Source organism: Protomyctophum bolini (genome assembly GCF_963924005.1).
Source record: "Protomyctophum bolini genome assembly, chromosome: 3".
NCBI classification, from domain to species: Eukaryota; Metazoa; Chordata; class Actinopteri; order Myctophiformes; family Myctophidae; genus Protomyctophum; species Protomyctophum bolini.
In genome coordinates this window covers 50,882,228-50,904,274 of record NC_137864.1, presented here as the reverse complement: position 1 = coordinate 50,904,274, position 22,047 = coordinate 50,882,228, and the positions used below count along the sequence as shown (strand labels likewise).

Sequence of the window (22,047 nt, the reverse complement as noted above, 5' to 3'; positions counted from 1 at the left end):
ATCTATTTTTTTTAAATCATTGTGAGCCAGGACAATTGTGTCATTCTTTCATTTCAGTTAAGGAGAGAGCTACATAAAGTGAGAAATAAGTATGAGTGAATATTGTACCTGGTTGTCAGATGAAGCATGGATTGGTAGTCATGTGTGACTACGGCCAGCAGATGGCGCAAACGTCAAGCTACAGTTACACACAACCCCGGAAGCAGCAGGAAACGGAACAATAACATTCACCACCACCACGACCAAGAGCTTCACAAGGCTATTCATGCTATCTTCCGTCTGTGCTTTTTTTTTTACATTTTCTCATATCTGTACGACAGCGATCAGATTCGCGTTCAAAATGTCAGGAAGACGGCAGCTCAGATTGTTTATCGAGGGACGACTGACGGCGGCGGCTGAGGAGATATTTGGTGTTCTTGAGAAAACCATCAGTGAATATGAAGAGCAAGTTGTTCAGTCCAAGAGGGAGGTGGACCAGTTGAAACAAGACATACGACACCTGAACAGTGGTGGAAGTAAGTACTTATTGATCTACAAGCACACGATTGTGAGCTTGAAGATCGGCTATTTTCAATAGGGCCGAAGTGGACGTGGTCGTTGTAGTTATAGTGTATGTTTATAATGACTAGTAAAAAAACCGTTGTAGTGGAGTGAAAATAGCATTTGGGGTAAAAGTATTGAAATGGGAAATAACCCATTAAAGTGAAAAATACCAAAAATGTTTTATTAACAGTACTATAGTAAATGTATTCATTACTATAGCCGCAAGCAACGTAGATATTTCCATAAATTATTGAACATATAGAGCCATTAAATACTTTAATTGAACAAAAACTAAATATATCGACTAAACACCACTGTTAATGACAGTATAGGCCTATGACTATTTGTACCTATTCTGCACAGGTAGGGGTTTTTCTTTGATCAGGACAGGTGGATGGTGCAAGATACATTTTATCAGGAGAGAACTCAACTCAAGTGAAATTGGAAGTGATTAAAAAAAAGCAGAAACAAATAGAACTGGAACCATCTAAAATTTAAGCTGCTGGTTATTATGAGTTATCCTTTTTGTGAGGTTTTCTCTCCCGAGAGAATCAAATGTATTGTTCATGATGACCTGGCTGTAAATGTGTTTGGTGTTTATTACAGCTGGAGAGATGGGGACAAGCTCACATTGTGACCAGTAGTGAGCTTGTAGGACGACTATTTTTGGTGAATCTATCCATCCATCCATCCATCCACCATCCACGATATCTATCTTTCTTTTTTTCTTTAATATTATGTACTGGATTTTGGGACTATACGCACTCCACTGACAAAACCCATTGTTGACGCGCAACCTATTTTTCTTATACAGATCATACACTGTTTGTCATCAAATATCAAACAGACTTCATAGTCGGTAATTGTTTGCACTCTCTCTGTGTGTCAGATTCCCAGCCAGTCTCTGAGGAGCCGATTCCTTTACCACAGCTTAGACAGGAGCTGATGTCCAGTCAGGAGGAGGATACGGCTGTTAAGCAGTCGCCACTAGTTAAGGAGGAACGGGTAACAGGTAAAACAAGCTTCATATTAATTACTCCGTGTTTGGTTAGACGGTCTTACAGTCATGAGTCCGACAGACTACCCAACCGAACAGCAGAACTGCACACAGATTGCAGCAGCTTGAACCGGACTGCAGATTATTTAAAATGAACAAACATATTTGTATCTTTGACTGATGCAAACTTCAAATAATGACAATACGTCACGAGTGTTGAAAAAGCATCCCGGTCTTCCCCCTCGTGATTCGCTATCCTCTTCTCTTTTTTTTTGACGAGGACTGAGCATGGACCTCCTGACCTGCACAAAGGCGCACGCTAAATAATAACAGATCTACAAGTTAACATTGCGTATCATCACAACATGGTGATAGCTTGTAGACATAGATATAGTACAGGCAGTAGTATAGTAGTAGTATAGTAGTAGTATAGTACTCACGGTCTGACTCTGCACTTGCTCTGGTAACCTGCACTCTGGTACACAGTAAGTGAGCACAATACTCTGAACTATTCTATCCATTTCCTTTCTTTCTTTCTTTTTGTACTATCTGTTTTGTCTTCTCTGTGTTTTAGTTAGCACACTAATCAGACTGTATCTCTGAAACTGAAGAGATCATTAGGACTGATTGCTATCAACTGAGCCATCAACAGCTCATTTGAACTATTAGCTCCACCTACTTTTGTAGAAATTGACTCTCCAGGCCTACATATAGGCCCCAGTTTCACAGACTCTCTGACTCACGGTCTGACTCTGCACTTGCTCTGGTAACCTGCACTCTGGTACACAGTAAGTGAGCACAATACTCTGAACTATTCTATCCATTTCCTTTCTTTCTTTCTTTTTGTACTATCTGTTTTGTCTTCTCTGTGTTTTAGTTAGCACACTAATCAGACTGTATCTCTGAAACTGAAGAGATCATTAGGACTGATTGCTATCAACTGAGCCATCAACAGCTCATTTGAACTATTAGCTCCACCTACTTTTGTAGAAATTGACTCTCCAGGCCTACATATAGGCCCCAGTTTCACAGACTCTCTGACTCACGGTCTGACTCTGCACTTGCTCTGGTAACCTGCACTCTGGTACACAGTAAGTGAGCACAATACTCTGAACTATTCTATCCATTTCCTTTCTTTCTTTCTTTTTGTACTATCTGTTTTGTCTTCTCTGTGTTTTAGTTAGCACACTAATCAGACTGTATCTCTGAAACTGAAGAGATCATTAGGACTGATTGCTATCAACTGAGCCATCAACAGCTCATTTGAACTATTAGCTCCACCTACTTTTGTAGAAATTGACTCTCCAGGCCTACATATAGGCCCCAGTTTCACAGACTCTCTGACTCACGGTCTGACTCTGCACTTGCTCTGGTAACCTGCACTCTGGTACACAGTAAGTGAGCACAATACTCTGAACTATTCTATCCATTTCCTTTCTTTCTTTCTTTTTGTACTATCTGTTTTGTCTTCTCTGTGTTTTAGTTAGCACACTAATCAGACTGTATCTCTGAAACTGAAGAGATCATTAGGACTGATTGCTATCAACTGAGCCATCAACAGCTCATTTGAACTATTAGCTCCACCTACTTTTGTAGAAATTGACTCTCCAGGCCTACATATAGGCCCCAGTTTCACAGACTCTCTGACTCACGGTCTGACTCTGCACTTGCTCTGGTAACCTGCACTCTGGTACACAGTAAGTGAGCACAATACTCTGAACTATTCTATCCATTTCCTTTCTTTCTTTCTTTTTGTACTATCTGTTTTGTCTTCTCTGTGTTTTAGTTAGCACACTAATCAGACTGTATCTCTGAAACTGAAGAGATCATTAGGACTGATTGCTATCAACTGAGCCATCAACAGCTCATTTGAACTATTAGCTCCACCTACTTTTGTAGAAATTGACTCTCCAGGCCTACATATAGGCCCCAGTTTCACAGACTCTCTGACTCACGGTCTGACTCTGCACTTGCTCTGGTAACCTGCACTCTGGTACACAGTAAGTGAGCACAATACTCTGAACTATTCTATCCATTTCCTTTCTTTCTTTCTTTTTGTACTATCTGTTTTGTCTTCTCTGTGTTTTAGTTAGCACACTAATCAGACTGTATCTCTGAAACTGAAGAGATCATTAGGACTGATTGCTATCAACTGAGCCATCAACAGCTCATTTGAACTATTAGCTCCACCTACTTTTGTAGAAATTGACTCTCCAGGCCTACATATAGGCCCCAGTTTCACAGACTCTCTGACTCACGGTCTGACTCTGCACTTGCTCTGGTAACCTGCACTCTGGTACACAGTAAGTGAGCACAATACTCTGAACTATTCTATCCATTTCCTTTCTTTCTTTCTTTTTGTACTATCTGTTTTGTCTTCTCTGTGTTTTAGTTAGCACACTAATCAGACTGTATCTCTGAAACTGAAGAGATCATTAGGACTGATTGCTATCAACTGAGCCATCAACAGCTCATTTGAACTATTAGCTCCACCTACTTTTGTAGAAATTGACTCTCCAGGCCTACATATAGGCCCCAGTTTCACAGACTCTCTGACTCACGGTCTGACTCTGCACTTGCTCTGGTAACCTGCACTCTGGTACACAGTAAGTGAGCACAATACTCTGAACTATTCTATCCATTTCCTTTCTTTCTTTCTTTTTGTACTATCTGTTTTGTCTTCTCTGTGTTTTAGTTAGCACACTAATCAGACTGTATCTCTGAAACTGAAGAGATCATTAGGACTGATTGCTATCAACTGAGCCATCAACAGCTCATTTGAACTATTAGCTCCACCTACTTTTGTAGAAATTGACTCTCCAGGCCTACATATAGGCCCCAGTTTCACAGACTCTCTGACTCACGGTCTGACTCTGCACTTGCTCTGGTAACCTGCACTCTGGTACACAGTAAGTGAGCACAATACTCTGAACTATTCTATCCATTTCCTTTCTTTCTTTCTTTTTGTACTATCTGTTTTGTCTTCTCTGTGTTTTAGTTAGCACACTAATCAGACTGTATCTCTGAAACTGAAGAGATCATTAGGACTGATTGCTATCAACTGAGCCATCAACAGCTCATTTGAACTATTAGCTCCACCTACTTTTGTAGAAATTGACTCTCCAGGCCTACATATAGGCCCCAGTTTCACAGACTCTCTGACTCACGGTCTGACTCTGCACTTGCTCTGGTAACCTGCACTCTGGTACACAGTAAGTGAGCACAATACTCTGAACTATTCTATCCATTTCCTTTCTTTCTTTCTTTTTGTACTATCTGTTTTGTCTTCTCTGTGTTTTAGTTAGCACACTAATCAGACTGTATCTCTGAAACTGAAGAGATCATTAGGACTGATTGCTATCAACTGAGCCATCAACAGCTCATTTGAACTATTAGCTCCACCTACTTTTGTAGAAATTGACTCTCCAGGCCTACATATAGGCCCCAGTTTCACAGACTCTCTGACTCACGGTCTGACTCTGCACTTGCTCTGGTAACCTGCACTCTGGTACACAGTAAGTGAGCACAATACTCTGAACTATTCTATCCATTTCCTTTCTTTCTTTCTTTTTGTACTATCTGTTTTGTCTTCTCTGTGTTTTAGTTAGCACACTAATCAGACTGTATCTCTGAAACTGAAGAGATCATTAGGACTGATTGCTATCAACTGAGCCATCAACAGCTCATTTGAACTATTAGCTCCACCTACTTTTGTAGAAATTGACTCTCCAGGCCTACATATAGGCCCCAGTTTCACAGACTCTCTGACTCACGGTCTGACTCTGCACTTGCTCTGGTAACCTGCACTCTGGTACACAGTAAGTGAGCACAATACTCTGAACTATTCTATCCATTTCCTTTCTTTCTTTCTTTTTGTACTATCTGTTTTGTCTTCTCTGTGTTTTAGTTAGCACACTAATCAGACTGTATCTCTGAAACTGAAGAGATCATTAGGACTGATTGCTATCAACTGAGCCATCAACAGCTCATTTGAACTATTAGCTCCACCTACTTTTGTAGAAATTGACTCTCCAGGCCTACATATAGGCCCCAGTTTCACAGACTCTCTGACTCACGGTCTGACTCTGCACTTGCTCTGGTAACCTGCACTCTGGTACACAGTAAGTGAGCACAATACTCTGAACTATTCTATCCATTTCCTTTCTTTCTTTCTTTTTGTACTATCTGTTTTGTCTTCTCTGTGTTTTAGTTAGCACACTAATCAGACTGTATCTCTGAAACTGAAGAGATCATTAGGACTGATTGCTATCAACTGAGCCATCAACAGCTCATTTGAACTATTAGCTCCACCTACTTTTGTAGAAATTGACTCTCCAGGCCTACATATAGGCCCCAGTTTCACAGACTCTCTGACTCACGGTCTGACTCTGCACTTGCTCTGGTAACCTGCACTCTGGTACACAGTAAGTGAGCACAATACTCCGAACCTATTCTATCCATTTCCTTTCTTTAGTTTTTTGAAAATCACACAGGCTGACTGAATATAGCCTAGCGTCCAATCCAAAGACCCGGACATCCAGACACATCGAAGGAGGCCGTCCTAGGGGTTCTGTATCAACTTACTTCCTACTATTATGTTATAATTATTAGTTGTACTTTATTATTATTATTATTATTATTATTATTATTATTATTATCCTTATACCTGTTTAGAATGTGCTTTCCCACCGTCCCTATACTGTCCTCCTCATGTCGCCCTAGACACTACCTCTCCAGTCACAGAGATCCCTCAAATCTCATCTATCCAGCTCGTTCACCCAGTCACCACATTGTGGTGGATGGAGGCCTATGGAACTGCCACGCAGCTACCAAAAAGAATATGCCTGAATTCATTTCAGGCCACGCCTCCCTCAAGTCTCTGCATTTCCTTGCTCTGACTGAAACCTGGATCACCCCAGATAACACTGCAACTCCCGCCGCCCTCTCTGTTTCACACAAGTTCACCCACACCCCTCGCCAAACAGGTACAGGGGGTGGTACAGGGCTACTAACATCCCCCAAATGGAATTTCCGTGTCTTAAATCTCTCTCACCTTTCTCTGTCCACATGTGAATTTCATGCTATCTCAATATCACAGCCAGTCCCCCTCATCCTCATTGTGCTCTACCGCCCTCCAGGAACTCTCGGGAACTTCCTGGAAGAACTAGACTCTCTGATGAGCTCGTTTCCGGAAGATGGCACCCCTCTGATTCTACTGGGTGACTTCAACCTTCCTACCGCAGAGAAGTATCTTCCCGTTACATCCCTTCTGGCCTCATTTGACCTCTCCCTATCTCCCTCCCCTCCCACTCACAAGGCTGGTAATGTTTTGGACCTTGTGTTCTCCAGAGCCTGCTCTCCCTCCACACTCTCTGTTACCCCCTTAATTAGGTCTGACCACCACTTCATAACCTTCTCCCTCTCTCTCTCCACCCTCCCGCCTAAACCTGTTAACCCTCCGAACGTCACCTCCCGACGCAATCTCAAGTCCCTAAACCCCTCCTCCCTCTCATCCTCTATTCTCTCCTCTCTACCCTCCCTGGAGTCCTTCCTCTCCCTCTCACCTGACACTGCAACCTCATCCTTCCTCTCCTCTATCTCATCTGCATTCGACCAACACTGCCCGCTCTCATCCAGGCCAGCTCGCTCATGTCCACCGGCTCCCTGGCTATCTGAAACTCTCAGATCTGAACGAACACCTCTAAGGGCAGCCGAAAGAAAGTGGCACAAGACAAAGCTACCAGATGACCTTTCCCACTTTCACTCACTCCTCTCTGCCTTCGCCCTCTCACTAACCACTGCTAAAACCTCTTTCTACCACACCAAAATCCAATCCTGTACTTCTAACCCCAGGAAGCTCTTCTCCACCTTCTCCTCCCTCCTTAAACCCCCTCCCCCCACTCAACCTGCATCCCTCACTGCTGAGGTTTTTGTCAACTACTTCGAGAAGAAGGTTGATGATATCAGCAGCTCCTTTCCTCCCCTCCCACATAAAGTGGCATCTGACTCAACCAACACTAACCCCAACATACCATGCATGTCCTCCTTCTCTCCTCTTTCCCCAGACGAGGTTCTACAATTAGTGACATCCTCTAGACCTACCACCTGTCCTCTTGACCCTGTCCCGTCTCCAATCTTCCAGACCATCGCACCTGATCTGCTCCCCTTCATCACCTCCATCATCAACACCTCAGTAACCTCAGGCTGTGTCCCATCTGCCCTCAAGTCAGCCAGAGTAACACCACTCCTCAAGAAACCAACTCTTGACCCCTCAGATGTCAAGAACTACAGACCGGTATCACTCCTTTCATTTATTTCTAAAACCATTGAACGTGTTGTCTCCAACCAGCTCTCTCTCCATCTCTCACAGCACAACCTGCTGGATCCCAACCAGTCCGGATTTAAGAAGGCCCACTCCACAGAAACTGCCCTGCTGGCAGTCACAGAAGCACTACATGCTGCCCAAGCTGCTTCCCACTCTGCAGTACTGATCCTCCTAGACCTATCGGCAGCATTTGACACAGTGAACCACCAGCTGCTCCTAGACACCCTAGCGGATCTAGGCATCGGTGGAACGGCACTAAAGTGGTTCTCTTCCTACCTCACCGACCGGACCTACCAGGTTTCCTGGAAAGGTCTGTTATCATCCCCCCGAACCCTCCAAACTGGGGTCCCACAGGGATCGGTTCTTGGTCCCCTCCTTTTCTCACTGTACACTAAATCCCTTGGCACTATCATCTCTGCTCACAATATATCCTATCACTGCTACGCCGATGACACACAACTGTTTCTATCCTTCCCCCCCTCTGCCACTCAGGTGGAAGAGCGCATCACCGCATGCCTGGCTGACATCTCACAGTGGATGTCCTCCAACCACCTCAAACTGAACCCAGACAAGACTGAGCTTCTCTTCTTCCCAGCTAAGTCCTGCCCTATGCGGGAGCTAACTATCTCCATAGACAACGCCCTGGTAACGTCTGTCCCAACAGCCAGGAATCTTGGTGTTGTCCTGGACAGTCAGCTCTCGTTCAAAACTCACATCACAGCTGTCACTCGATCCTGTAGGTTCACACTCTATAACATACGACGAATTAGACCGTTCCTCACCCAGGAATCAGCCCAGCTCCTAATCCAGACAACAGTCTTGTCAAAACTTGACTATTGTAACTCCCTCCTTACTGGCCTACCAGCATGTGCACTTAAGCCTCTCCAGCTGATCCAAAATGCTGCAGCTCGCTTGGTCTTCAACCAGCCAAAATTCTCACATGTCTCCCCCCTGCTCCGCTCCCTCCACTGGCTCCCGGTCGCTGCCCGCACAGAATACAAAACCCTGATGCTGGCATTCAAAGCAACCAAAGGTATGGCTCCCCCATATCTTGCAAGTATGATCGAACCCTACAAACCCTCCCGCTCACTCAGATCAGCCAACGCAGGGAAGCTGGAAGTACCCTCACTAAAAACGCCGGGACAACGCTCCACACGTCCCAAACTCTTCTCCCTTCTGGCTCCAAAACTGTGGAATGCACTTCCCATTGCAGTCAGAACTGCAGCATCACTCCCAATCTTCCGCCGCAGTCTGAAAACCCACCTTTTCAGACTCCATCATGGCCCATAGCACTTACCCCACCCCCTTAGATAGCAATTCTAGTAGTCATAGCACGTCATAGTACATATGTGTAGCATAGTAGTATAGATGTATAGCTTATATGTATAGTTTCATTATAGATATTCCACTGTTACTTTCTTAGCTACGCATGTTTCATGATAAATGTCTTTATGTGATGTATTCCCATGCTTTTGTTCTTGCTTAATGTAAGTCGCTCTGGATTAAGAGCGTCTGCTAAATGCCTAAATTGTAAATTGTAAATTGTAAATTGGCATTATATGGGAAAAAAGGGGTCAACCTCCAACTAATTGCAAAAAAACCAAACTCAGCTGATTTTGTATCTTACATTATGTCCTGAATAACATACACAAAGTTGCCTGAAATTGTCTGAGGGGAAAGTGTTGAAAATGGCCTGTACAGTATGGCCACCATAGACATCCTATATAAGGCAAATAATTTAAAATTTTCCTTTTGCTTTAAGTAGCATGTGACGTGTCAAACTAGGGTGTTTTCATGGCCTTCTCTGTACATCTGGACAGACACACACTGCGGATCATAGACAAACAATGCAGAGAAGAGACAGCACTTATCTGTGTCAAAAACTAATTATGTTCATTGTAACGCAGTTACAATGTACAATTGTAGTAAGGTCCACTATTCGTTACTTGGGGAAGCATACAGTTACAGTACTATATAGGCGGGTAAGAATATGGTTTGACGCCAAAAAAATTGCAACAAAAGGTTTCTCAACTGATTTATGTAGTATTAGGTGTCCTTAATAACATACTAAAAGTCTACCAAAGTCTGACCACCCGAAAGGTGTTATTTTCAAGATGGCGTCCAAGATGGCCTAAAAACCATTAAAATAGCCTAACTCCTTCATTATTCATCCTAGACAAGTACTTTTTGTGTCTAACCCTATGTTTTTGAGGTCTAGGAGTCCATTGAACTTGTCCAAATTACAGAGATACAATTAGATAATTGTGAAATCCAATATTGTGTTTGTGACTGTTAAAACCCTCTGAAATAGTCACCAGTTTCAAGTTAACTAAACTAAATATTTAAATGTCTGAATATTTATATATTTTTTGGAATAAGGTTTCAAGATATCCTCAAAACACAACAACACTACTAGTCACAATTTTCCCGAAATGTGTTTTTTCTTTCAAGATGGCCACCGCCAGTTCTTAAAATACCATTACTCCTCCATTATTCATCCTAGAAAAATAATTTTGGTGTCTAACCCTATGTTTTGGTTATCTAGGAATCCAATTAGCATATATAAATTATATATAAAAGTACAATGATATATTAAAGCAATTGTTTATAACAGTGTAATAGGACATTTCCCTTTTCTATAATGCCGTACTGCCCAGGATTGGTGAATTCATCACCTGTACACAATTCACATTCTGTTGAAGCTTTCAGGAGATTTATTTTGATACCATAACAATAAGGAATACATTAATTATTACTGGGTGGTACTGTCATGTGACATTTGTAAAAGCATGGCTGCCAAGTGATAGACTGCATGGGAATATTACACAAATCATGGAATACATTTACAGAGAAATGTCTGCACTATTTTGTTTGTAAAGGTGTCTGGCAATAATAATAATAGAAATAAGTCCCCTATAGGGTAGTGGTTTCCAAACTGTGGGCCGGGACAAACATTGTGAAAATAGGCAATCTATAAAAGCTCACAATGCTGAGTGTCTTTGCACCAAACACACTCAGTCAGTAGAACCAAATTGCCACTTGTCTGGTCTATGGGGAAGATGGACTCCTCAGTGGGGATACAGTGGAGAGAAATGGCCCCTCATGGGCCTAGAGACTGAGGGTGTGCAAGTCAGTCCAGAGCTATCACACATGTATCTTGGTATATAGGCAGGTGGTGGAGTGTCGCACGGATAGGGTTCAGTTATGCTTGTCACAGACATCTTCTTATTCCCGAGACTGTAGTAGTTGTGTGTGTAAAATTAATTTCACATTTACTTTGTGTTTGGTACTGCTGACAATAACCTTGAGCCCTGGGCTCCAGTCTCGGTCTCCCCATAGAATCCCAATCTAACCTCCCTCCACGCTGTGTCCCTGCTGCTATCCAACAAACAAGCATTGCTTTCTGCATAGACCTAATGGTCAGACTGCATGTTTGAGGGGTGCTAGGCCCTCCAATGCATGTCTTTTTAAGTCATGTGGCAGCCAAGACTATGGACTTTAATGTTTGTTTACGGTACTAAATGACAATGTAGGATGCCATGTGGCCAATATAAATATAGTGGGCGCCCCTCATTTCGTGATTTTTGCACTTTTTGCATTTTTGTACTAGCTGTTCTAGAGAGGGGAGAGGACATTCTGCGCCATAATGATCAGTCACTGGGGGCCCCCTGAATGGTCAGCCACCAACCAGATGCCGACTCTCCTGTGAGCCAGTCCGACATAGGGACACCCTTGTCTGCCTGACAAACAATCATGCACCACGTGGAGGTCTTATAACCACCACTATGTGGGTCTCACCCTCCTGTATACCTCCTGTATGCCCACTCTAAGCGCCTAGCTCAAAGCCAGCAGGAGGTCCATTTGGGACCAGCATACATACATTTAGGAAAACGACTTGCAACATGTGGAAGTCTTATAACCACCATCAGTGGAGACTTTCCTCACTACCTATGCTAACTCAAGAGGTCCTATCTCGAGAGTAAGAGCCAGCATGGTCCACATGGGACCAGTGGGACTAGTGAGCCAGGCAACATAGGAACACTCCTCCTAGCCTAAGCAATCCAACTGTGTGACATGTCATAATTGCTGTTACTTCAAAATGATGCAGGTCTATTCCCCCCTCCTGGACATGAAGAATGTATACTTGAATATTGGAATGTGGCTATTGCAATGCACAACATGGACATCTTAGAACTACCACCACAGGGACAGATAAGCCCCAATCTCTCAAGCTCTCAAGTGCCTCATAGCTTTAATGGGACATGTATGAGCCACCTCGGACATGCAGAGAGGAGAAGACCATGAGGGTCTTCTTAACTTTGCTCTTCTGTGCTCCAAGTCCCCAGGGAGAAATCCAGTGACCCCCACTCCCCATACCAACCCTAGGCCCACTAAACTCTAGACCGGACCCCCCTTTACCTTCTCACCCAACCCCCATATGCCCCTCTGCACCCGGTAGAGACTTCTGACTACTCTGCACTAAGAGTAAATAGAGCATCGCAGTCCCGCCCCCTCGAGAGACCCGGAAAATAAATCACCTTTCATTTTCCTCATAGACTTTTCAAAAAGTATTTATTTAAAGACGTTTACGCCGCGGACAAAGCCAACTCTTGTTGTGACAAATCATGACAATAAACACAATGTTTTGGGCCAAACAAAGAATTAGAAAGTAGGAAAAAACGGCAGGTTACAAGTTACAACACTTGTTTTTCTTCTTTGTAATTATTTGTTTGGTCCAAAATATTGTGTTTGTTGTCATGATTTGTCACGACAAGAGTTGGCTTTGTACGACGTCTTTAAATAAATACGTTTCAAAATGTCTATGGGAAAAATGCATTGGGAATTATTTCCTGGGCCTGGCGCCGTCATGAAAGGGCGACGCTCTATAATGCAAGAAATTAGTTTTGGGTGGGGTGTATAGTCAAAGATGAATTATTTACAGTAGTTTGAGCCAAATTTTATCCACCGAGCTATCCAAAACGTTTCAATATTGCAATCATGTAGGCTATTATCTATCAACTGACAATATTCTCTGCCACAACCTTCTGAATTACTGAAAATTGTGACTAGTAGTGTTGTTGTGTTTTGAGGATATCTTGAAACCTTATTCCAAAAAATATATAAATATTCCGACATTTATTAAATATTTAGTTTAGTTAACTTGAAACTGGTGACTATTTCAGAGGGTTTTAACAGTCACAAACACAATATTGGATTTCACAATTATCTAATTGTATCTCTGTAATTTGGACAAGTTCAATGGACTCCTAGACCCCAAAAACATAGGGTTAGACACAAAAAGTACTTGTCTAGGATGAATAATGAAGGAGTTAGGCTATTTTAATGGTTTTTAGGCCATCTTGGACGCCATCTTGAAAATAACACCTTTCGGGTGGTCAGACTTTGGTAGACTTTTAGTATGTTATTAAGGACACCTAATACTACATAAATCAGTTGAGAAACCTTTTGTTGCAATTTTTTGGGGGTAAGGTGATTTTTTTTCATAGATTTACTCGCCTAATATTACTTAGTAACGTGTTGCTGCCCAACACTGAATTTAACATTTACATTTTTACCAGATCACTGGAATGAGTTGTTATAATGGACTATTGTGGTGACATTTCGTAGGTTTTTGATTGTTGATTGTTTCATTACAGTACATAATGTTTGCTCTTTCTCTCTGGCAGATTCCCAGCCAGTATCTGAGGAGCGGCTTCCTTCACAACAGCTGCGCCCTAGACAGGAGCTGATGTCCAGTCAGACTGTTCAACATCAGTGTCCACAAGTCAAAGAGGAACAGGTAGACCTCAGCATCATTCCACACTCTGAGTGCAGTATTTACAGTGAGACAAATGGATTTGTTAAATCAGACGCCATCAGTGACAGTCTGCCGATCCCGTACCATACCAATGCACCTGCGATCGCAGACCACAACGTCGCCGACGGACGCAGCGAGGGCGAAGGATCGGGCCTGCCGTTCAGCCAGTGCGACGACGTCTTCTGTATGGAGCAAAAGATTTGCCGTTTTTGCAGAAAGCAGTTCCACAGAGACACGGACCTGGTGACGCACGTGAAGGACACTCACGCGGGACACAAAGCCTTCAAATGTCCCGAATGTGAGCGGGAGTTCAGCCGTAGAGACCTCTGGGCTGATCACTATAGAATTCACACCGGCTTGAAGCCTCACTCCTGTCCTCTCTGCGGGAAACTGTTTGCTCATCGCTCGGGCTTCAACCTTCACATGAGAATTCACACGGGCATCAAACCCCACTCTTGCCCCCTCTGCGGGAAGTTGTTTTCTCAGAGCTCTAACCTGAAGGTTCACATGAGAATTCACACGGGCGAGAAACCGTATTTCTGCCAGAAATGTGGCAAAATGGTGGCCCACAGCAATCACATCAACAGGTGTGAAAGGACGTGGCGCCGTAGACAAACGATTCGGGAAAAGGTCCATTCACTGCATACCTTGGACTACTACTAAGTCAGAAAGCCGAGGGTCTGCACATGAGGGTCTCTTTGTGTAGTTTGCTGGCCATGTTTTGTTACGGATAAGATTTTGCATTATTTATTAATTTTAATAGACTTATGAGAAGAGCCGTGAAAGGGTAGTAACCATACTATTGTCTAACAAATAAAACTTTCAATTGATAATTTATTATGACGTTATATTATATATATATGAGAGCCTCGGATCTCTCAAGGAATTGATCCCGTAGCTGGACCTGACTGACGCGCCATTCTAATGCCGTGATGTTTACTCCTGTGTGTCGGCCCCAAATAACGTACACACATTTCACCATGTAAAGTATTGTGCACAGCATCAGATCTGCGTGATATATAAACATAAACCATAATTAGACGGATACAGACAATGGATACTTTAGACTGAAACAAACGAACATTTCGCTCCAACCATTTCACAGTGTTGAGACTAACCTGCGGTCACAGCCGTTTGCCCTTCCGGGTCAATCCTTCCCTCACCCTGCCTGTGCACTTGACGCTTATGTACGTAGCAGCAGCGCCACCCCAAGGTTACATAGATGTGTTCAGCATTAGTGGTCATTTTGGCCCTTACAATATATTAAAGATAAGCTAGATGAAGAGATGATCTTGTTTTAATGGTTTTTATTACCTGTTTAGCCCAACTCTTGGGGATAAAACGTCTAGGTCTTAATGTTTTGGTGAAGGTAACTGTCCAGTTCTGCTACTGATTGTCAGTGTGGATATCTACGTCATTTACACTAGAGCACTCATGGTTGTGGTTATAGTTCTCTTTTTCAATGTTTAAATTTGAACGGTTGATCAGATTGAAACAACAACAACACCTTCTGGCAGTGGTGGCCTCTAAAGGAACGTGCCTCGATCCCCTGCACCAGCAGGAGAATCTGGGCTGGGAAGTGAATAAGCAGAATTCTGTCAAACGGTTAAAGTGCCCTTGAGCAAGACGCTGACCCCGAACCCCAACTGCTCCATGGAGTTGCACAGTGACTGTGGTTGTACTGGCCGTATTACTGAAACATTTCCCCACGGTCTGAAAAATGTATGGAAATGTCGGTTTAGTTTATCCTGATTAAAGGAGAATTCCATACTAAAAGGCTTTCTTACCTTTCTTTGTAGTTGTTACGTCCCCATCAAAGAGGTCCAGGTGTTATTTTGTGCAAAAGCTCCTTATTGGCTATTTCCCCTACCATAAGCCCTGAATGAATTGCATTGAATTGAATGGGATGTATGGGGTGTTATGCTAATTCGCTTATTTCCATCTAAATAAGTAGTAAAGTGTGGCGCTTGGGATATTATTTACATTATGAAGAGAGGATATATACAAAAAGATTATAATTTTGAGCGATGGAAATAAGCGAATTAGCACAACACCCCATACATCCCATTCAATTCAATGCAATTAATTTAGGGCTTATGGTAGGGGAAATAGCCAATAAGGAGCTTTTGCACAAAATAACACCTGGACCTCTTTGATGGGGACGTAACAACTACAAAGAAAGGTAAGAAAGCCTTTTAGTATGGAATTCTCCTTTAAAGGATCAAAAAGGTCTATTACTCTAATTCCATTTAGTTGACGGTGTGCTCTGGCATTGTCAGATTATCAAAGTGAAAAATCAAGTGCAAGCGCACAGCCTGAGCCTATGAGTGTATTCTTGGCACAAAATGCTTAGCTTGTAGTCTCGTGTCACCACAATCTCCGAATGCTATATACTATAGTATACTGTAGAGTCTGGAACTACACCTCCCACAATGCTATATACTATAGTATACTGTAGAGTCTGGAACTACACCTCCCACAATGCTATATACTATAGTATACTGTAGAGTCTGGAACTACACCTCCCACAATGCTATATACTATAGTATACTGTAGAGTCTGGAACTACACCTCCCAGAATGCTATATACTATAGTATACTGTAGAGTCTGGAACTACACCTCCCACAATCAATGCTATATACTATAGTATACTGTAGAGTCTGGAACTACACCTCCCACAATGCTATATACTATAGTATACTGTAGAGTCTGGAACTACACCTCCCACAATGCTATATACTATAGTATACTGTAGAGTCTGGAACTACACCTCCCACAATCAGAGTGAGGAAGCTGGCATTTACGTTCACAAAAATATATATTTTAAAATATCTTTAGAGCTTATTTTTATTCCATTTCTGATAAGCAGCAAGCTATATATATATGCTTTAGGTCATTTCTATTTATATTAGGATATACATTTGCGTGACTGTAAATACGAAACGGGAAGTGGGGAGGAGGCTCCATTTAAGCTTTTAGATTTTAGTCCTGATCGGGTTTCCGTTGCTCCAGACTGTACGAGGGAAGCGTTTGAAAATTGAGAGAGCCGGGAGGCAACTAGTCTGTCAACACGAGACTACTTTGCTTAGCCCATTCTGACCTGGCACCCATTTTGGTGTCGGCATCATGTTATGCTTTAGCTATTGAAAAATAGCAGATCTACAAGCTCATATCGCGCCACCGAGTGGCGCGATACGAGCTTGTAGGTCTGCTATTTTTTGAAAAATCGAAGAACGACTGACAATTTTAGAATCTGATCTCAGGTCAGAATGGGTTAATCAGACCAGTGTGTTGTCCAGTGGAAACCTGGTATGAATCTGATCTCAGGTCAGAATGGGTTAGGGCAGGTTGGAGGGAATGGAACTGAATATCTTATTGTTGCATTGTGGAACCTGAGCTAATATGCCTGGCTAATGTGTTGGCATATGTTTACAGTACACTTCTCAGTTCACTGGGAAACGGGTTATAGTCGTACACACTCCATGTCTTTCCAAACAACTTAGTGGTGTGATTATGATACCACCAAGGTTCAATAAGAACCAGAATAAGTACCATTTCGATTTATTGGATGTATTGTTTTAATATATTTGAGTCCTTAAAAGTCATCAGTTTATTGTGCATTGTATACCTGGTAAATGTGCTCAACATTGAAACCATGACACACATTCTAGAGTGGTAAAACAGACTTAACAGGTTTAATTTGATAAAGCTTCTCTACCGTGAACAAAATGGTTTTCTAAAATGTAATATGGCCATTTGATACCAGATTTGTTTTGGGATTGCTTTGCTATACCTTGATCTTAGAAATATGACATAGTTATCCTGGACCTCTGTCTCTCTTGCTCTCCTCAGCATTTATGTGGTTAATTCCTCAGGGATTAGTTTGCGTAAACGTGCGCCCGGTTCGTAGCCATGCTGATTTGATGCACATTTTAGTCAAAGTTTTCTTTATGCATACAAAATGGGTGCATCATCACCACTGAAGGGTATACTAGTGATATCCTAAATGTGACATATGGTGTCTTCTTAATGAATCTGTGTCCTGGCTGTCTTAAACAGGGAGACTGACACGTCCTCCATTGTATTCTAATTGCATACATTCAGTATGGTCCAAGGCAAGATTGTTTTCATATCGACATATTTAGATACATGTTCACTGGGGGTAGACTTAGCCAGGGGACTTTGATTAATTTTGATAAAGAACTGTGAGTAGTACTGGCATATCTGTCCACACGCTCCTTAGCACAGTTAACAGTTTTTGTATTGAGTTGTACTTGAAATGTACTGTAATTCTGCAAACTGTTAATAAATCAATCAATCAAGGTTCTTTATTTGTCTCCCAAAGGAAGACATTTGTCTTAGACAAAGGGCCTGCATGCCTTATGCCCATGTCGCCGCAGAGCAGCGCCAAATACGTCTCTCTTGCAACATCAAAGAAAAGGGATGGAGGGTTGCATCGCATAAGACAGAAGACATCACATCACAATTCAAGTAAGATTGGTAGTACTTGGCTGTGCAGGCACGTTTTTGGGTGGGAGTGGTGTGGGGTAACCTGACTGCCAGCTGGGGGCGGTATTGGGTAACCATGTTCCCCAACACCACAACCATCTGGGATCTCTGAGGGGGTTGAGCTAACACCAAACCGTTCCGTACCGAACCAATCAGCGTGAGCTAAGGGCGGGATATGTGCGAAACCGGATGTGAAGCTATATAGACACGTCAATATGATTGGTTGTGTTTGCACGTCCACACGGTGATAGACAGACGGTCCCATTTGAAAAAAAGGAACAGCCCCGTCATCGAATTTGCTTCCGCGATGTGTAGCAAGCTTCTTGGATCTGGCAGCGTCAGGTTAGGTGTGGGGGGCTTGGTCCTTAATACAAAAAACATTGTTTAAGTGACAGATCATGCATGGTTTTCATATTGTAAATAGCCATAGGCACTACAATGACTACAAGGACTCGGACAAAAAGTCGGCCAGAATCAGAATAAAGTATTTTCTTTATAACCGTTTTAGAAAACTATACCATAGATAATATTGCTCCTTTGTGTCAGCAAGTACACCAAGTAAGTTGTTGCTGTGACGTCATGATGATTACAGCCAGGAGACCTCTCAGCCAATTACAGTGTGAGGTTGATAGCAACTGTGACATCACCTTCAACATAAAATGTTTAGGCTATATGCATTGGATAACACATTTCTAACCCGAACGGTGGAGTATAATAAACCCTGATGGCCTGTTATTGAGACTAATTAATCACTGACCATGTTTTTTGCGAGGCTATCATGTCTGCGGGGTGTCCCCGCCGTGTCCGCCGGCCTCCAGCCCATGTTGTCGCATGGCATCCCGGCCCTGAGAGGCTCCTCCTCCCTGAAGCCACTGCTGAAGCCTTATCAGGAATATCCCACAAAGGCCAGAGCTGGCCTTTGTGGGATATTCAAAGACGCGGCACTGGATCCAGCGTCAACTACTGCCGTTAGAATTACTGGCGTGGGGAGAATGGTGGTGGCGGGTGGAGCTGCCGTTGGCCTCGGGACTCTGTACTACTATGGCATGGGCATGTCCAATGAAATCGGTGCAATTGACAAAGCAGCGAGCTGGCCCTGGTATGTCAAGGACAGGGTCAAGGCCACCTACATGTATTTTGCGGGCAGTGTTGGACTGACGGCCCTGTCAGCCGCCGCAGTGAGCAGAATCCCGGCTCTCATGGACCAGATGACGGGGAGCCCGTGGATTGCATTTGGAGCGTCTTGTGCTGCCATAACGGGAGCTATAAAGTTGGTCAGGTCCATTTCATATGAGGACAGTTCAAAGCCTAAACATGTGGCCTGGTTAGTCCATGCGGGCGTGATGGGAGCTGTCCTCGCCCCTCTTACCCTCCTGGGAGGACCTCTGATGATGAGGGCTGGCTGGTACACGGCAGGTATTGTGGGTGGCCTCTCTATGGTGGCCATGTGTGCCCCCAGTGAGAGGTTCCTCTACATGGGCGGGTCGCTGGCTGCTGGTCTGGGAGTGGTCTTTGCCTCGTCCCTCGGATCAATGTTCCTGGCCCCCACCTCAGCGATCGGAGCCGGGGTCTACTCGGTGGCGGTCTACGGGGGCCTGCTGTTGTGCGGCGGGTTCCTCCTGAGCGACACACAGGAGGTCATCAAAAGAGCGGAGACCTGTCCGAAGAACCAGACATATGACCCCATCAATGAGTCCATGGGAATTTACACTGACACATTCTTACACAATATCTTTGTGAGTCTGTTTAGCATTCTAGCTGATAGGATGAGTTCGTCACTGATGCTGTAGAGAACCTAGAAAAGGTAGTACCGTAGGTGATGTCCAAACGGCTAAGGCACATAAAGGGAACATGTTCTCTTTGAGCAGTGTCCAAGGTGTAGCCATGCCCCTGTGTTAGTGAGCAGTGCCCAAGGTGTAGCCATGCTCCTGTGTTAGTGAGCAGTGCCCAAGGTGTAGCCATGCTCCTGTGTTAGTGAGCAGTGTCCAAGGTGTAGCCATGCTCCTGTGTTAGAACAGTGTCCAAGGTGTAGCCATGCCCCTCTGTTAGTGAGCAGTGTCCAAGGTGTAGCCATGCTCCTGTGTTAGTGAGCAGTGCCCAAGGTGTAGCCATGCTCCTGTGTTAGTGAGCAGTGTCCAAGGTGTAGCCATGCTCCTGTGTTAGAACAGTGTCCAAGGTGTAGCCATGCCCCTGTGTTAGTGAGCAGTGCCCAAGGTGTAGCCATGCCCCTGTGTTAGTGAGCAGTGCCCAAGGTGTAGCCATGCTCCTGTGTTAGAACAGTGTCCAAGGTGTAGCCATGCTCCTGTGTTAGTGAGCAGTGCCCAAGGTGTAGCCATGCCCCTGTGTTAGTGAGCAGTGCCCACGGTGTAGCCATGCCCCTGTGTTAGTGAGCAGTGTCCAAGGTGTAGCCATGCCCCTGTGTTAGTGAGCAGTGTCCAAGGTGTAGCCATGCCCCTGTGTTAGAACAGTGCCCAAGGTGTAGCCATGCCCCTGTGTTAGTCATACTTCTACACTGGATTTGTTGGTGAAATGAAGGTGACCAGACACGCAAAGATCGATATTCTGCTTGTATTGCGACAGGTTTGTACTTTTTTTAAACTACAACTTTTATTGGAAATTGTAATCTAACTCGTTGCACTACCACCGGCCAAGCTAAGCATGGATGCGTGTGTATGATGACAACTATAGCCTACTAATAATAATAATAATTTTAAAAAAAACCTGTTTTGACCAAAACAAAATAATTACTTACCACTATAACGATATGCTTATGGGCTCCACTCTATAGACTAGACGACAGCGGTAATTCTGCAAATAGACCCCATGGCCTCATTGGATCAATAGAAGTAAGCCCTGTTATATATACATATATGGATGTACTGAGAATGATCTATGCATGTTGTTCACATTACCCTGGAAATGATTGCAAATGGCCTATTGACATGCCTTGAACAAAACAAAATATGTCTTCCCTAAACAACTAATGAATTACTGCTTTTATCTCTATACTTTTTTAGCCGTTTGCTGTCGAGCTTCACTTTAACGTAAGTAAGTATTAGTTATCAACACAGTTTAACACTGATCATTTCATTCACATAGAATATAAGCACTTAAAGGGGTATACTTTGTTTTAGTTTTTTTTCTTCTAAATTTTATCCCACGATTTTGCAACCCAGTTTTTTCACCCAGTGCCAATTATCTAATGTAATCCTGGGCGCTACACTTCCTCTGCCAACCTGGGGGGGGGGCAGCGGACTGACCTCATGCCTCCTTCTATGCATGAGGAGTCCAAGCTGCTTCTTTTCACCTGACAGGGGGGGAATTTCCCCGGCCGGATGTAGTGGAAGGGACACGTTATTTCCGACCAGTTCCTTTCCCCTCCATCAGGCGCCCTGGCTGGCCAGGGGGAGGTAGTTTTAGAGACCAGGATTACTGCATGGGTTGGTCTACCCGTGGCGCGCGGTCCCGGACCGAGACGCCACCCACCATCCATACATACATACCCAGCCGATCACCCAGCCAATGACCACACGTACCATAGTTACGTCATGAGCCAATCCCTGATTGATTGGCCCAGCAACACCACCAAAAATACACAATCCCTGATTGGCCCAGCATCACCACCAAAAATACACAATCCCTGATTGGCCAGGCATAATAATAATATTCGTGTGTGTGTGTGTGTGTGTGTGTGTGTGTGTGTGTGTGTGTGTGTGTGTGTGTGTGTGTGTGTGTGTGTGTGTGTGTGTGTGTGTGTGTGTGTGTGTGTGTGTGTGTGTGTGTGTGTGTGTGTGTGTGTGTGTGTGTGTGTGTGTGTGTGTGTGTGTGTGTGTGTGTGTGTGTGTGTGTGTGTG

General features: G+C 43.7%; 2 protein-coding genes across 2 annotated transcripts; both read left to right on the top strand.

Annotated features, from left to right (window-relative positions):
• Nucleotides 1–251: 251 nt before the first annotated feature.
• On the top strand, nt 252–17,924 carry LOC308312858 (uncharacterized protein). Its single transcript, XM_080759606.1, has 4 exons — nt 252–515; nt 1,433–1,555; nt 6,679–8,175; nt 13,553–17,924. Exons 1-4 carry the CDS (start codon nt 266–268, stop codon nt 14,344–14,346), a joined length of 2,664 nt encoding a protein of 887 aa, XP_080615732.1. The 5' UTR covers nt 252–265; the 3' UTR covers nt 14,347–17,924.
• Nucleotides 17,925–18,951: 1,027 nt separating this feature from the next.
• On the top strand, nt 18,952–19,983 carry LOC308312511 (growth hormone-inducible transmembrane protein-like; the record flags this gene model as incomplete). Its single annotated transcript, XM_080759120.1, has 1 exon — nt 18,952–19,983. One exon carries the CDS (start codon nt 18,952–18,954, stop codon nt 19,981–19,983), a length of 1,032 nt encoding a protein of 343 aa, XP_080615246.1.
• Nucleotides 19,984–22,047: the final 2,064 nt, after the last annotated feature.